Source organism: Chlamydotis macqueenii, chromosome 16 (assembly GCF_036417535.1).
Source record: "Chlamydotis macqueenii isolate bChlMac1 chromosome 16, bChlMac1.mat, whole genome shotgun sequence".
Classification (NCBI taxonomy): Eukaryota; Metazoa; Chordata; class Aves; order Otidiformes; family Otididae; genus Chlamydotis; species Chlamydotis macqueenii.
In genome coordinates, this window is record NC_141571.1 from 15,168,990 (window position 1) to 15,186,086 (window position 17,097).

Below are 17,097 nucleotides of genomic sequence, written 5' to 3' on the forward strand. Positions count from 1 at the left end.
GCGTTAACCTTATCATAGCTTTTTCATTTTTGTTTGGGTTGACTAGGTTGACTGGTTCTTATTTTTGTTAATGGTGTGCTATGTTTTGATACAGTTTCTTAGCAGCCACCTGTTGTAAGCTGGCTAATCTCTGGGGTTTGGTATCACTTCTGTGTAGAAATAAGCTGGGAACCACTGATTACTGTGTGTTTTTCAAATAAATGACTCCAAGGAATTTACTAATTAGCAGTCCACTATTACAGGCTGTTTATTACTGGATTTTTCAGAACCTTCATCATGGGGAAGACATGAAAGGATGAAAATTCAGACTACCAGTGTAAAATTATGGAAAAAACCCCAGAACTTAGAAGTTTGAAAGTCATTTCAGTACTAGCAGACTATCCTGAAACGTTAGTTTAAAATAAATAAATACGGTTTTATCCAGTTGTTGGCTGTGGGGAAGGCGGAACACCTCTCTTTCCCTCTGCCCTGCCTTCCTACTGTGGGGTGCCGAAGCGGAGCCCAGTTGATGGGGCAGAAGCAAAGTGGTGGGCACTACCCAGATGGGCAGCGGCTGGAAGAGCAGAACCCCCAGCTGTGGGGTGGGCACGCTTTCCATCGAGCCTCTGAACGGCCACGTTCATCTTCAGACTCTGGGAAAAGGGGATCGAGACGGGTGAACGGTGACAATAAGGCCAGAACAGGTGGTGATAAGTTCCCCGTTCTCTGTTATTGGGACCCACGGTTAGACTGGCGCGCGTGGTCGGCGTGCCGTGTCTCAGGAGTTTGTTTGCGTCTCTGACGGCGTCTTTCGTCCCGCAGGTGCTGATGTGACAGTCACAGAGCCCAGCAGCTCTGACAGCAGGGTGGAGCGGTCGGACCCCTACGCCAACGTCGACGAAGCCCTCATCGGCGGGGAAGCCAGCTACATCTCTCAGCCCCTCACTCCGGAGAAGGAGGACGCGCTCCAGGCTGCCACCGTCGCCAACCTGCGCGCGGCTCTCATGAGTAAGAACAGTTTGCTGTCTCTGAAAGCCGACATGCTGGGAGAGGATAGTTCTCTGCTCTTTGAGTACTTACCCAAAGGCACGCATTCTCTCTCTCGTAAGTTTGTATTTTTATATTTTTTGTTTACTGATACTTTAAGTGAAATCTTGAGTGAGAAGAAAATCCAGGTCACTGTCTCGTTTGTTGCTGCTGCTATGTTTATATCCACTTGTTAAGTCCTGCTTAATCCCACTTTCCATAAAACTTGAAAACTTGCATCTGAAGGATTTAGTGCATATGCATGTAGCTCTTGTCCTCAAATTTCTGGTTTACTTGTTTGCAAAATGGTACTTGACAAACAGAACAAGAAGCATTTGAGTCCTTACGGTAAAAGAAGTGGCTCCAAAGGTTTTAGATCCAAAACTGGCTAACGTTGAAAGGCTTGGCTGTTGGTCCTGCGGCCATAGAAACAGCTGTGATTTCGTAGATCGCATGATCCTTACTTCTTGCTGTTTCCTTTTAGACCTCTCTCTCAGGATCGAGCAGCTATTGATTGTTTTGTTATCCTTGCACGTGGAAATGAATGTTTTCTACTAGAGATCTGTTGGAGACAGCCGATGTGTACCGTTACGTGTGGACAGCTTATTTTTCAGCATACTTTTGTATTTTCTTCATTGCAGTCAGAAAACAGTTTGATTCTCTAGTGCACAAAGAGAGAGAAATGGTTACTGCTGTATTTTAATAATACTCTCAGAAGACGGGGATATCATTTATGACATAAAATAGAACAAGAGCAAGTGGTGGCTTTCTGAGTATTAGATGTTACTTTTCAGCAGAAAAGATTTGTTTTAATCTATACTGAGAAAACTGACCAATTAAGTAGAATTAAAAGTTCACTTGAGATACTTATTTTTAGTTTCCTTAATGACAAAAAAAGAGAACTTTTAATGGTCACTTACATTGTATGATAAAGGGAAATAATTGCACAACATAATGTCAGACTTACTGTCTTCTTTTGCTTCTCGTGTCTGAACAGTTGAATTATTTTTTAAAAAAATCTTTGTAAATGTAGAGGGAAAAAGAACTTTTGTACCTTACTCTGCAGCTTTAATGTTTGGGGGGAAATTGCAAATGCAATGTTACTTGCACAGTAGTTCGCTTCCTGAATGGTCTGCACCGAGATCAGATTGCGACGGTTCAAACCGGGCTCCTAGGCTGCCCGTCCCTTCCTCGCCAGGAAGCAGCCAAGCTCCCGTGCAGCAGCTCCATCGCCGGGCGCGCGTGCGGTGAGAAGAGTGCCCTCAGCTGGCACCGGCACGGCTGGGAGCATAGATCCATGCACGGCTGCGAGCGTGATTTATGCGCCGCGTGTTCCGGTCTGCGACTCGTGACGGGTGAAATCAGCGGTTTCATCGTCTGTCATGATAAACTGGAGTAACGTTGGGGCTGCCCTCTATCCATCATCCTTCTCTTGGTTGGAGGATTTCAGATTTTACTTAAAAGCTGAAGGACCACTTGGCATAAAGACAAATGAGGACAGGACAGTCATAAATTTGGGCTAGAAATTAGAGACTGCCGGACCAGCTGAGAAGCGGGGTTCGGGAGCAGACACGGTGTGGGCAGAAGACCAGCTGGGTTTGAACTAAAGCTTGATAGATTTGGGAAAGGGGGTGAATGATAGCTCAGTGAGGGGGGCGATGACTGAGGAGGTCCTTCCAGCCTGTGTTTGAGGTCCCTGTTTTCCAGTCACCTCACTGTTACTTGAATTTCATTCGGCTGAGCTTCGAGTATCTCATCTTCGTGGAAGCAAAGTGAATTCTGTAAGACAAAAGCAACTGCTCCTTGGTGTGTGGCTCTGACACCGTAGGTGGATGTGGCTGTGGCCTGGTGAGAGGCTTTGCGCAGAAGCAAGGAGTTGAGACACATTTTTTAATCTTACTCAGGATTCACAGGTATTGATTTATTTTAATCACTTGAAGAGATCTTCTGATATAAGACTTGTTTGCTTTTAAGTGGTCATTTCTGAATACAATAGGAGATGAAGTTTAATGAGAATTTTCAGCGTGTAAAGCGACAGGACAGCAGATGGAAAGGAGATGCTGGAGATCTAAAAGCGCAGTCTAGGTTGATGGGAGCTTGGTAGGTGTTTTTCACATTTTTCTTTAAACACAATTTGAGGATGTTGAGTCATTTTAAGTCTTAGGTTATATGCAAAAAAAAGCTGGGGGGAATAGGCAGGGGCACAGTGAACAAGATTTGATATATATATATATAGATAGATAGATATATATATATACAGATATAGATATATCTTATTTAAAAAAAAAAAAAGCCAAAATCAGCACAGTTTTCATCTGTCCAATTTGAAAAGAAAATGCACTAATTTCAAGGATTTTAAGTGATCCATCTCTCTTGAGTTTATAAGATGTGCAGTGTGTTTCTAATGTTAACTGCTGTCACTGGATTGTCTTCGTACTCTCTTAGGAAGCACTCCAGTAAGTAACTGACTCAAGGAGCAGCGTTCCCGTTTATTTTTCTCTTCTGGAGGAAAAGATTTAATGAGGATGAACAGATCTGAAGAGTATATTACACATCTTTAAAATTCTGATGAGCCGTTTCTAAAGGGGATATTACTCACCAAGTTACTGCGTACAAGTTTGCATTTTTTCTTCCGCGTGGTTCATGCTGTTGTAAAAGTTAATAGAGGGCACCCCAGGGCTTTCATTTTACCCCCGGTTCTTTTTCCTGATTCGTTGTGTGTTGTAATGATTGTATGAAGTGTGCAATTATTTAACATTCTGCTGGTGGAAGACGGAGCCTGGGGTGGGCTGCTGTATCACTGTGATGTAGTCAAACGTAAGTACAGTGTTTCCAAAGTTAACCAGTTCAAACTAATTGATAATTGGGAGGGAAAATGTTAATATCTTGCCGTTTGGGTAACGCGGTTGCCAGATAACCTGCAGCTGAAGGGCTCTGAGAATTTATTACATGAATTGCGTGCGTCAAGACTGACGTTGTTTGTAAGCTTGTCCGAAATCTAAAGAACCTGCAGGTTTTGCAGGAAAAAGTCCGTGTCGGTTATTCCTGGGTGCCACCGAGATCGTCTGGGGTGCCGTGGCGCCTGCCCAGTTTGTCGTTGGGCTGTCTTTCGGATGAGACTTTACAGGAGGTTCGGTTTTCCTCATCTGTACACGTTTTCATGGTTTGTCTGTAAAAGCAGATTGTTCCTTCCCAATTTCCACCTTCACCGGCGCTGTTCTGAGCTCATTGGTTTAATAATGTGTGTCTTGCTTCATTTCTGGTACTGAACTTTGGCAGCGTTGTTCCGTGCGGTTACACCACATCTACGAAGTCTCAGAGGCTTCAGTTGAATGTTTTTGGCTGGTTTCGCCAAGGATAATCAAGAGAATGAGAATTTGAATGTTTGTTAGAAAATGAGTTGGTTAGCTTACATCCTCATTTTCTCATTTAAAAAAGAAGTCAGAAAACTTTCAGATTTTGGGGCGACGGACTGCCTTAAAGGGCAGCTCTTCCACATTTTCAGACTAGGACATTGCGTATTTTTTATATGTCTAAGTTTGGCTTTTCCTGTTTACCCTGTTGCAACTGGAACTGTTTATAGAAGCAATTCCTCTGAAGCTTGCTGTCCAAGTGATTACACGGTACACAGAGCCCTTTTCTTTTGGGCAAACCAGCTAATAGGTTATTTTTAGTGGGTGGCCCATTGGAGCCAATAATTGGTACTTGCACTGGATGTTAACAGGATACATTTTACACAGGGGTCAGCTTCCCTAGGAAGGAGTTAGAGGTGTTCAGTTTGGCGTGGAATTTCAGTACATGGTAAACGAAGATTTAGGGGAGAGGGGATGCAATTTGAAATGAGATACAAGAACTTTTGCCGTTCTCTTTTCCATAATAGCGTACTGTCCGGCTGTCAGGGAACACTGTAGCCCTGTAAACACTGCTAAACCAGTGCGTCACCCTCCGTACACAAAGCTGACTGAAGGAAAGCGCTTTCGGTTTCTGATTTAGACATTAAAATGCTTTTTGTTAAAATTCATTTCAATACAAATTTAAGAGGGAAAAAGGTTTCCTATAGCACTAGTCAGAGAGGGACAAAACGTCAGTTCAGGTGCTGTTTGCGTTCTCCCGTACAAAGTCTGGGTCACTTCTGTGAGTTTCTCTTCTTGTGTTACTTCCAGTTGTTGAAACCAAATAAATATTCATTGTTGTTTTAAAAATCATCGTTGTATGTTGTTGCTTTGTGCATCTTCGTGGCTCATGTTGGAGGCTGGAGTTTATTGTCTCTCCTTACTCTATCTGTTTGATTGCTCGTTCATTAGCCTTAACTCTTCCTTTACAAGATGCGTGGTTTCTTAGGAACCTGGATGACTCCGCAGGGGTGCTGATAAAGAATTAATCAAGCCAGACTCCTCTGGGTTATCTTTACTGTATGCCAAAATACCGTTTGTTTAAGGAAGTGCAACCCAGAGATGCCACTAAGTTGCTGCTGGTCCCAGTGGGGAGCTTCGATGTAAACAGGGCAGTTTGAATCCGTTTGGGATGTTCAGGAGAACAGGAACGTGTGGGTGGCTAGGCAGGAATTCACTTCACCCGCCTCCGTTTTTCCCTGTCCCCAACTTATGGGCTTTTAGCATTTTATTGTCCTGCCTTGGAATCGTAACAGCAATAGACGAGCCCCGCCAGAATGAGAACCCGAGGTACTGTTACCATGCTTGGATGGAGTTAACTGAGTTGTGAGAGATTTCAATCTGCGATCAAAGCGGAGGAAGGTAAATCAAACATCCAGCCGGTGGCACAAGAGCAGAATTTCCTTTGGTAGCTGATAAAAAGTTAGCTTTGGGATTGCTCGCGGTTCGAAGCCTTTGTGCGGTTTCACGCGATGCTTTGTTGTGACCCAGATCACAGCGTGTTGTGTTCAGCCGTAGTGTAAACTTTGACTTGTTATTTGTAGCTGCATTAAAGAGTGTGTTTTTATATCTGAAAAGGTCTCAGTCAGGCTCTTTTATGTTAGGAATAAAAAAACCCTTTAGGGCATAGTGCTTTAAATATGAATTTATTTACTTTTATGCCATATTTCCTTCTGATTTTCCCTGCTTGCTTTTCAAATATACTGACCTGCCCAATATGTCATTCCAAGATTCAGTCAAGGTGTTTAAGTTTGTTTAATGATCTGTGATGTACGCTGATCTTGATTCCGCGGTCTTTACTGGTGTGCAGATTGGTCATTGATTATCGGTGCCGTTTCTGGAATATTGCTTGCTATTCGGCTGTTGCTGCAGTGTGTGCAAGAGGGCAAATAATGTTTTCCTTTTTAACTGTGGTAGATTTTTAGAATGTAACAACTGGCAGGGGTAACTGAATAGTTTTGTACAAATATTTGAACTTCCCTGCTTGCTAACTGTAGAATGAGAGGAATATCTTTTCCCATCTTTTGTAAAGCACTTTGAGATCAAGGACTGACAGTACTGTACTCAATAAAACACCGCCGCCGAATCCTGAGGTCTGAAGCTTGGACGTGAATTTTCAACAAAGGTAGTAGGAGAATAAAGTTTGTGTGTACGTTACTTAAAGATGGAAACATGTGTGTTTGAAACGGTGCTTCTCCAAGAGGTGTCTTTCAGAAGTGGGATTGCTCTGGATACTTGTGCTACACTGTGCTGCTTTCTCCCGACGGACTCTGTAGTGACCGTGCCACGCGATACAATTCCACGTACATCGTGCACAGACGAGGCATTTTGGGTGGGGAGGCTGGTTTTAAAAGCCAAAAAAAACCCCACCCCGCAAAAAAGCCCGGCGTCGCTGTCCCGCTGCGTTCTCTCCCAGTGACAGAAGATAAGCGGCGATGCCTTTGCCCGGCCTGTTCTAACACCGCCAGCTGGTGCTGGTTCACGTGGGTGAGATTCGTTTCCTGTGTTCCCCAGGGCCTGGCACCAACTCGAATCGTTCAAGGGGCGAACGTGATGGCAAAGTGGAAGCGCCGTCTCCCCCGCTGCCTTCAGCACACCTTGCCACTCAGAGCCCCCCTGAGGTCTGCTCTTCTGGTGAAGTGTCACCAGAAACCCCCATGAAAGGAGAGGTGCCTTCCTCAACCCAGGTAAGATCGGGGGGGAAAAGCAAAGAGATTTAAATACAAAGATATCTGTTCCATCAAGTTCTCCCCAGTTAGGAGTGCTTTGAAAGACCGTAATACCTTATACTTTGATCTGTTAGCTTTTTTGGGTTTTTAACTATAGGTTATTTTAAAACTAGAGGTCTGTTGAGGTCAGGGCTGGTGCTGTCCTAATTCTATCCTTTCTGCCTTGCCTCAACAGAAGTTGCGTACAAAAAACTGTTGTGGTTTGTTTTTTTTTTTTTTTTAAAGTATACATTCCCTTTTTATGGTAAATCCCTTTGTTTGCAAAACATTGCATACGAGAACATAATAATGGCATAACGATCGCCGAGACCCCAGCTATCCACTGCCCGCTTCTGTTTTGCATTTGAGTTTCTTGTAACTGTCTAAATTCGGATGGAAGCAGGCTGGCTTTCTCTGTTACGGGAGCCAGGAGTTTGCCATAAAATCCATAGCTTCCTGCGCCATTTCTTATTCTTGAGATTTTTGAGTGATACTTCAGTTGCGTTAACCAAACGGGTGGAAACGCGGATTTTCCTTTGCAGCAAAGCGAGCGGGTCAGAGCGGCTGGTGGCCGCTTCCCCGCTCTCCGGCAGCCCTGCCCAGGCTGTGCCGTGCCTCTGCTCCTAGAGGGCTGCCATCTGCCACGCGCTGGCACATTGCAAATGCTTTACGGGGAAAGAAGAAAAAAAAAGAAAAAGCTTTTATTTATAGTTATAGTCAGCCATGCCAGAGAGCGTTGCATAAAGGGAACTACCCAGAAGGTGTTTGTTTTCTACAGGCTTTTATGTGGGGAAAGAAAAAAATATTTATGTAGGGTTAAAGGAAAAATTTCCAGTCCTGTTGTATCTGCTAGACGTTTTCTATCCAGCGTTGCTTTCCCGTTGGCCTCAGTGGGAGCTACAGCTGCTTAGCGAGGCTGAAAACTGAGCAGATACCCAGGACCTAAATAGATGTGTTGATTATTGTCTTGAAAACACCAGTTTTCAAAATATGGCCCAGTTAACTTAGCTGCATTGACAGTGAGAGCTTTGTAAAGGCACATAGAGTTGCCAAGCCGAATGGTGAGCCTCCCCTAAAGACGGGGTGAAGGCAGGGATAAGGTGGGAGTCTGAGCACTGACTACAAAGATGCGTTCTCGTCAATGCTTGTCTTAACCTAAATGTACTTTTCATTTGCAGGCCGCTTACGATGGATTTTTGGCACTGTGGCACTTTGATAACTCTGATTCAGGTAAATAGAGGGAAAAATATTTTTTTAAACTCTCATTATTTCATACCAGAAGTCACTGATTTGTACCTGTGTGTGTGTATCTCTGCTCCAGATACCAGTTTCTCGAGATCGGAAGACACGGACGCAGGCACTGATGGCCTGTTCCTGGATGCAGCCCTCGCCAAGAGCCTGACCTGTGGTTTCTGCAGGAGGGTTTTCCGGCGTGCGGAAGAGCTGAAGGAGCACATCCACGAGCACGCTTTCTCCATGCTGCTCCCCTTCGACTTGGTTGGCTGCTCCCAACCCGACAGCGTGCTTCCCGGCCAGCTCCCCCGCTTCCAGTGCTCCAAATGCCCCGCGAGCTTCACTCTGAAATCCAACATGGATCGGCACGAGAAGACCATCCACTTCAACTGTAAGAAGATGCAGTGTCCTAAGTGTGCCAAGCTGTTTCGAGACAAGACAGACTTAAACCGGCACCTGCTGTCTGTGCACTCGGGCGAGCGTACTTTTGCGTGTCTCTTCTGTGGCAGGGGCTTTGGCACGCAGAAGAACCTCGCTAACCACGTGAAGGCGTGTTACCTGGGCTCTGCCCGGCCGGGCGGGTGGGAGCTTTTGGACAGGGTGGGACAAAACGAGGATCCCGAGGATGCGTAGCTACCGTTGTGTGTGTGAGACACTTCTCTTAAATCAGGAAAAGCAAATTGTTCCCTTGTTCTCTTGCTGCTAATAAACGTGCCGGGGGTGTAATACAACAGCGTGACTCCCAAAGCTGATGGGGTCGGTAACGCGCTGGTTCCAGGTGCTGTGCGAGTGCAGCTGCGGTGCGGTTGTTGCGCAAAGATAACTTGGGTCCGTCCGTGTCGTGGGCCTTTGGCTGTCTGGCTGCTGTGGTGACACTGAGTGCTTATACTGCCCTGAACGTTCTTTTATCAGTAGATCTCAAAGTGCTTTATAAAAGAAATGGTGATGTTTTCCTCACGTTCCCTGGGAAAATAACATACCTCAGCTCGTTGAGCGTGTTAGCGAGAGACTTAATGATAGAATTCAGCCTTCTGAGTTCTGGTCTAGTGCTCTGTCCGTGAGACAATTCGGGCGTTTTGGGGTTTTTCAGCCTGAGCTTAGGAGCTGTGGAAGCACTGGGTTACTCAGCCCCGTAAGCCGTTTATAAACTCTGTTTTTTCTGTGTCGTTTAAAGAGTAAAGCATGCTGCGTGTTCATGTGTGCAGCAGGGTATATTGAAAGCTGTCGCAAGGCTTGTGGATTTTATTGATAATTACCTTTGGGTATTTTTAGGACTCTCTTAAAAACATACTGGAGTATGGCTGTGGCTTTCAGGAGTTCTGTACATTTTTCTGACTCGTTTGTTTTATATAGTGGAATGGCTGTTACTGGAGGGTAGAAGTCTTACCGTAATTCCTATTTTATTACATGAACTTAATTTATTTTTTTAAAAGATGAAATTATTTCTGTGTCTCTTGCTATATATTTACATGCAAAAAGAGATTATAGCAACTGTGAAATGAAAAGTAGCGTAGTCAAGTGTAGTGCTCCCCAGCTGCTCGGCGTACAACACGGCTTGTCAGCAGCTGCAGCTTCAGCGTTGTGGGGTTGCTTTCCTTGGTGTCCCAGGGAGGCAGCTGAGGAGACGAGAGCAGCTTCTACAAATGATCTTTAGAGTTCTTCAGAAAATTTCTTTCTCGTGATACTGTTGCATCTCAGGGAGACAAAATGAGAAATACTTGTTTGTGCACAAGGTGACTCTGAGCAGCCTGGAGGTCTCCGGTGGAGAGCTGCTTGCAAGGCTGTGTCCTGTGGAAAGCTGGATGAGAGGGATGATCCGGTGCCCGCTTCCCTTGCCCTCCTGGAGAGGGAACAGGTATATTCCGGTGCGGCGCTGCTCTGCCCGTTCCTGCTGAGAGTCGGAGCTCCGGGGAGGTGGCTCCGTGCCGCCTCAGGGCTGGGAAGCCAGAGCTTCCCTGCTTGGCTTAGCTCTTACTCTTCGTCTGAGCGAGGTCAGAGTTGAGAATGTGTTCCTGTATAATCAGTGTAGTACACCACACTTCAATCATTTAATTTATTTATTTTTTTTTTCCCAAAGTCACGTTCATTTTTTTCGCTCTTGTTCCCATTGACGTCTTTGGCATTGTGGATCGGGGCTGTCTGTGAATGTGTACAGTTTATTGTCTGTCAGCTTCCCTCATTACAGGTGTCGGTTTAATTGCTTCGTAATTTGTTTTGTTCTTAAATGGCCAGTAAGTGAGGAAGGAGAAAGCTGAGCCACAAAAGGAAGTGTGACCAAAATCTGGAAATTTGGGAGCAGCGTGGTAGTAGCGTTGTCTGAATCGGAAAAGAAAGATACCAGCAAAAGCAATTCCAGTGAATTTCAAAAGGCTTTGTTCACGTGATAGTAGTTAATGGCGTTTCATGTTTGTTCATTTTTCTCATATTTGAGAATTTAATTAAACATGGAACTATTTTGCTGTAGTCAGGTCAGCTCATTCTCTCTCGTAGAGGTTTAAGTAGTATTTTGCTTGGCCTGTGCATCAGAGTGCTCCCTCGTTCCTGCACGCAGCATTTCCAGTGTTACCTCAGGACCCAGAGCAGGTTTTTTGAAAGGTTAGCACGTAGCGTATAGCATGGCAGAGGCTTACGGAGTATGTGCAGAAAACTTTTTAAAAGCAGGATTTTTGTGTTAGAAAATGGCGTGGGAAGATGCTGGGAAGTGCAAGTTTGACAGCTACATTGCACCTTGCTATTTCTAATCTCACATATAATGAGAATTAAGTGGACAAGGATTCTCTTCAAGTTTGTGGGTTCTTCCTAATAACCAAACGAGTGTAGCATTTCAGTGATGGTTCACTACGGACCGTTCGCGGGGTTAATACGGAGCTCTACCGGGCAGCGTGGCACGGGGGTTTTACTTCTCTCAGCTCAGGGGTTTCGTTTCACAGCCTCCGTGAGGTAAGGAAAGTTACTTGAGATAACCTCCCGAAGGCTTTTTTCCAGGCATTATTGTGTTGGTTTTAAAAATGCACATCTTCTGTAAATACTTCAGCGAAGTTTAGTACACAGGGTTTTGCTGTGGCACTGTTTGTGTGACGGTCGGCGTTTCTTGGCGCTGTTCTTCCCGTAGCTGTGTGCCGTAGCTCGTTATCCGTGGCGCTACTGTTAACGGTCTCCGCGATCTTGTTAAAGATCGTTTCTTAGGACCTTAATGCTGCTATACCTGAGCTCTATAAAATACTGTCATTTAGACAAAAGGTTATACCTGTACAAGGCTGGTATGTTGTTCGCTCAATGTATGTACTTGTGGGTGCATATATTGAACAGCACTGTGAAAATGCTGACTCTGCAATATTTTTCTCACGATGTTCTTTTTCGGGTGTTTACTTTTTGTAGATAAACAAATTAAATAAATGGCTGTTTGGTGAAAAAAATAGTTTTCAATAAAACTACAGCTGCAAAAAGTGTTCCCTGACTATTTTTAAATATAAGCACAGTAGAAGCTGAAAATGTTCTCCAGCTGAATACAGGGAGAAGCGAGCACGAGGGATCTTGAAATCGGCAGGTGTTACGAATACGCTGTTGGAAACACAAACGCGTAGGCGGCTGGGTGTGCGTGGTACAGGTGGTGCCCCGTAGCTCAGCAGTGCAGTGACGGGACAGGTACGGACAGTGAGCGAGAGCAGGCATCTGGTCGTGTAGGAGGGGACGGGATGGGGTACGGGCTGGGCACGCAGGAAACACGGGATTTTGCGGTATTCTCTTCTCCAAAGCGCTTCCGCTTTGTGGTCTTGGTGTCTGGTTCCTGTGAGTGTGTCCATTTTCTCCCAGGTGAGGTGGTTGTACCTGGCGTGCCGAGCGGCTCGCCCTGCGGTCTGCACGCATCGTGTGTTCGTGCTGTTCAGTACTGGACGCGGCCTTGGGTGGGTGGGAGGAGGTTACGTGTCCCCTCTTGACTTCCCGCGATCGGCTTACAGCTTGCTTACCTTGTCTAGACTCCGTGCTAATAGGTTTACGGTGATCCTGGGGAAGAGAAGTGTTTGTGTGGCCTGTCGCTAATAACCGAGCCGTTACGAGATGAAACCGGAATCGTATTCATCGTAACTAGCTTTGTGTCGTAAAAGTGGTCCTTGCTTAAGGACCTGTAGGAAAAGTGAGCTCCTTGCCTCTGATTGTACAGACGAGGGGGTGTCAAATCCAAAGGAGAAAATAAAGCAAAAAATACTTTTCCATTACAGAATATGAAAACTCTTTCTCTGTTATATTTGTTTAAAAAAATACTGCAAATTAGAAGTTAGGCATGGGGTAGGAGAAGGGCCGTGCAGCCCGGCCGAGCTGTGGGCCATCAACCAGAGCTTGCCCCGGGCTCTGGGCGCCGGGAGGCTCCAGGGAGGTTCCAGGCCGTTCCCGGCTCTGCTCTGGGAGGTTCCCAAAGCCGTGCGAGCACGCAGTCGCCTGAAACCGGCCCTTCAGAATTCTGCCTGACCGCAGCCAGTAATCTTTGCTGACGGGTGAGAAAAACACCCTTAGCGTTCGCTTTCCCCGTCATCACTATCGCAGCCATGGCCCAGGTGAGTGGGCTCTTTTTTTTTTTTTTTTTTCCCCCCTTGGGCTAGGAAATTCTCTTGACAGCTTTACAAATGTGCTGAAAAAACCTCACCAAAAAAAAAAGCACCCATAGGTTGGGCCACCACAGCTGCTGAGCAGCCCAAAGCAGCAAGTTAGGAGCACGAGAGAAGAGTGTAAGAATATTGGATCCAATTCAAACTGCTCATCAAAGGGAGTATTTTTTTTTTTTTCCCACAAAGTTACCTGTGTGGAGGCTATCTTTAATCCCAAATAGTCAAAACAAAGGTGAAGACAAAACTCATATCATGGCAACTTTTAAGATCTTGACCCGTGGGCTGTGGATATGTACGTGTCCCCTGGGCCCACTGTCGGCGCGTTCTAAGGAGGTGACCAGAAGAAAAGGATCAGCGATGTCAGAATGACTTGAAAGGATGCATCTCTTTTCTAGTTCAGCCAAATACGATTGGGAGGGACAGAAAAAAATGTCCGTGAAGTCTGTGTGCCGTTGTCTTGTAAGGAGGCTTGCAGGGCTCGTGCTGTAGTTCAACGTCACGCATCCCTTCCTGTTTCTGTATCCATGCCCAGCGGTAATACTGGTTGAGTTGGGTAACGTAGTGTATGTTTGTCGTAGCTGTCCTGTTTCTTCTGGGTGAGCTTTGGTCTCTTTGGGATCCTCCTGGAGCGTGTGATCTTCTTGCGTCGCCCCGTAAATAAAACAAAAGCGCGTGGCACCGTCGGGGTGTTCGGTTTGTGGGCTTCTGGTCACGGCCAGCAACTTCTTCCACGAATAATGGTGGTACAATTTTAGATCTTGGCATTTAAGGTAATGAATTCTAATAAATCAGAATTACAGCAGCTTGTCAGCCCTCTCTGTTTGCCGTTTAGCAGGCAATCGGCAGTGTCTGTTACCGGCTGTTGCTGAGTGTTTGTGTGCCGCTTTGTTCAAAAGCTTCTGCGATGCAGGTGCTTGAAGTTCCTCACTTTAATGATGTAGTATAAGTGCAGTAATATAAGGATTAAAAGTGCCATGAGGATTAAAAAAATAAAGATGGGCAAGAGGTGAGAGCGTGATTTTATAGTGAACTAATTTAGCGGTGAAATAGTCAACGAGAAGAGTGACCGTTTTGGGGCGTTCCTGACGTAACCTGGGTGTCTCGCTTGCTCTCTTACAGTCAACGAGTTCACGGTCATCAGGAAGAAGTTCAAGTGCCCGTACTGCAGTTTCTCCGCCATGCACCAGTGCATCCTGAAGAGGCACATGCGGTCCCACACCGGGGAGAGACCCTATCCCTGCGAGATCTGCGGGAAGAAGTTCACCCGCCGGGAGCACATGAAGCGGCACACCTTGGTAAGGGGGCGGGCGCTGGGTGGGAACCGCCCGTTCCTTCCCGTTGGAGGGAACGGGAGCTTCGTCTCATTTGGGTCTGGATTTTGTTTTCCCTTCTGGGGCTCCTCTGAAGACTTCCCTATTATTTTTTTTGCCCTACCTTTCTCAAAGTTTGATATAGAGGTGATATTGTGGAAGAGCAAATAGTTTCTACGTAATTATTTCAGTAGTGCACGCCAGCAAGTTCTGTTGCCTCTCTAATTAAGCTTGTAGAGAAAATTTGATTTTTTTTTTTTTCTTTTAAATACTGGGGATCGTAGCTGTGAGGTTCAAATACAGTGAGATATTAAAAAAATACATGAGCGTTGGCAGTTCAGTGGCTAAGAATTGATTTCTTGAGGTCATTTAAATAACTTTTCCCATATTTATATTATCTCTCCATGTCATATTTATATTATCTATTAAATTTTGAATGTCATATTTGTATTATCTATTAAATTTTGAATGTAAAGACTATCTAACTGGAGGAGGTGTGCATAGAGTAATTAGTGTTTTCCTGGTTGCAGTTCTCAAAAAGCCACAAAGAACTTTTAATTCCCTCATCCCAGTCCTGCAGGCGCGTGCGTCCCCTTGCGTACCTTCCTGCGAAGGCCGTTTAATAGCGGTAGCGCCGTTTAATAGCGGTAACGCAATTTAATAGCAGCAGCTTGGTTCCAGTGTAACAAAACTTGCAATTCCTTTTCTTGCTCTGTACGCTTCTGTACCGAGGAGAATCGGGATGTCTTTGCACGCCGTGAGGAGGACAGGAGAACGCCCTGTACCCTCCAGGAGAGAAAAGGAGGTGATCTGCAAATTAATTTCAGTTCTCAGGGTTTTTTTTTTTTTTGCTGCTGGAATCATTCTTGGTAAACTGACTTCTTTCTGCTGAGAACTAAGTTCAAGTTCTGTTTTACACCCGGGGCGGTGAAATCGGCTCTTTGTGAACGCACGCAGGAGAGGATACGGGTCCGTCTGAATCTGTCTGACTTCTTTTGTGTCAGGAGTGAAGCTAGTTTAGAAAATACCAGCTGGATTACGAATTTCTAGTGCCAGTTCCTGGAAAAAGAGCGGCCCTGACAACACAGATCTGCTCTCGTTTCCAGAGAGCCGTAAGTGGCTCAGCGCTGTCGTGGAATGGATGTGCTGAACAGATCAGGACGGAGATTTGGGGGGTTGTGAGGTCCCGGAAGAATTCCTGTTTTGTCATTTATCTGAAGTTTCTTTTAAAATTAAGCTGCAAAACGGGGTGTTTCCTTTCATGCAGATGACGCTGTGATCTTCCTGTACAAAAGCAGTTGTGCAGCTGTCTGAAGTGCTGGTGGCAGGGTTAACTGCTGGATTCCTGCCTTTGCTTCTCTCCTCTTATTTCTGGTGCGTCAGACATTTCGGGGCTTAGTTGTCAGCTCTCAGGTGAATCTGCAGAGGTGAATGCTGGTGTGCATCAAATAAAAAGACGTGTTATAAAAACGTGTAGGAAAAGGAAGTAGGTTTAACGCCCCAAAACCCTTGTTTTTCTCAGTTCCTTAACTGATAACCAAAGACAAAAGGGACTGGTTTAGTTTAACTCAGATTAAAAAGCCTATTTTTATAGTCTTTATATAAAATTTGAATTGAATAGAAACACTTGTTTTCTCGGAATTGCAATATTGAAGTAAAATCAAGATTTTCTTTCTAAAATCTTTGCATCTCAAGCGGTGCTTCCCTTGGTGGTGGCAGAGCGGAAGCCGAGGTTTCTCGCCCCGTTGCAGTGACCGGGCCGTGTCCAGAAGGAAGTCCTACCCATGTAATACCCTCAAGGTTTTCAGCTTAAAAAAAAATAACAAACCAACAAAAAAAAACCCTGAACCGCTTAACCGAAAGTTTCTTGGTTCTAGTTTGAAGTGACTTGTCCCGTGTCATCCTGTATCTACTGAACTTTCTTACCTGGTCCGTCACAGCATCGCAAGTGACTGCAAATGCCTTAAAAGGATACATTCAGATGGGAAAGAGTTTGTGTTTGTGTACTGAGCTTCTATTTCCTTGCAATAGCTTTTCAAAATAATTTTTAAAAATTATTTTAAAAGATCCGTAGCAAACTTGGTTATTGCAGCAGGCATTACACCACCCACGCGGCTTGCTCCGGCCGTGCCGCTGCTGCCATCGCCTGCGTTCCTGGGAAGCGCTGCTGCCCGCTCCGCTGGAAGCCGGTTGTCCGCTTGCCGTGGGTGCCGGCGGTGCTGCCTGCGCCCCGGTGCCCGGCACCGGGATGATGGAGGGGCTCACGCGACGAGCTGCTCCGGTGTTCAAAACCCCACCGCCTACCGCCGCTTCCTTCCTTCCGCCCGCGCACGTGCGCGCGTCCGCTCGGCGCAGCACCCGGCCATCTGCTCGGGGGACGGCCCGCTCCCCGCGACATCCCGGGGCTGGTGTCGTGGAGGCAGATCCGAGCGGTGGGCTTGGTCCCGCTGCGAGCACGCGGGTTTCGAGCCCTGTTACTCATTCTGCAGCATTTTTTTTTTTGTCCCCCCAGAAATGTAGGGTGTTGTCAGCACAAGATTTCCCCCTCTCTCCCTTGGGAATATTTGTATTCAGTCAGTCAGAATGCCGTCTTTCTAACGGCGTTTTCAGATCCTGAGGGCCAAGCTCCGTTGCTGTGTTTATCACTCGCTACTTTGGTGATGAGGGAAGCAGGATCAATTTCTGCTCGGCTGCACCCGGTAGCGTCGTTCACACGGAATGTGTGAACTGCAGCCCGGTAACGTAGTTTAGTCGGAATACACCGACTAAACTGGCAGCGTTGTGGTCAGGATTTTTAAACAGCTAGTTCGGTTATGCATCAGTTTGGTACCTGTTTTGTAATTTC

General features: G+C 45.8%; 1 protein-coding gene across 12 annotated transcripts in view; it reads left to right on the top strand.

Moving 5' to 3' along the window:
- The window catches only part of ZBTB46 (zinc finger and BTB domain containing 46), a 57,251-nt gene that overhangs the window by 32,994 nt on the left and 7,160 nt on the right, over nucleotides 1-17,097 (top strand). For 9 of the 12 annotated variants that reach the window (XM_086760556.1, XM_086760555.1, XM_086760554.1 and 6 more), the window contains 5 exons: nucleotides 802-1,083; nucleotides 6,912-7,084; nucleotides 8,284-8,335; nucleotides 8,427-8,729; nucleotides 14,062-14,237. In XM_086760556.1, coding sequence (XP_086616682.1) covers nucleotides 802-1,083; nucleotides 6,912-7,084; nucleotides 8,284-8,335; nucleotides 8,427-8,729; nucleotides 14,062-14,237 — 986 coding nt within the window. Of the gene's footprint in view, nucleotides 1-801; nucleotides 1,084-6,911; nucleotides 7,085-8,283; nucleotides 8,336-8,426; nucleotides 9,701-14,061; nucleotides 14,238-17,097 lie in introns of those variants that run through there. The other 3 variants (XM_086760562.1, XM_086760563.1, XM_086760564.1) reach the window with 3 other exon arrangements.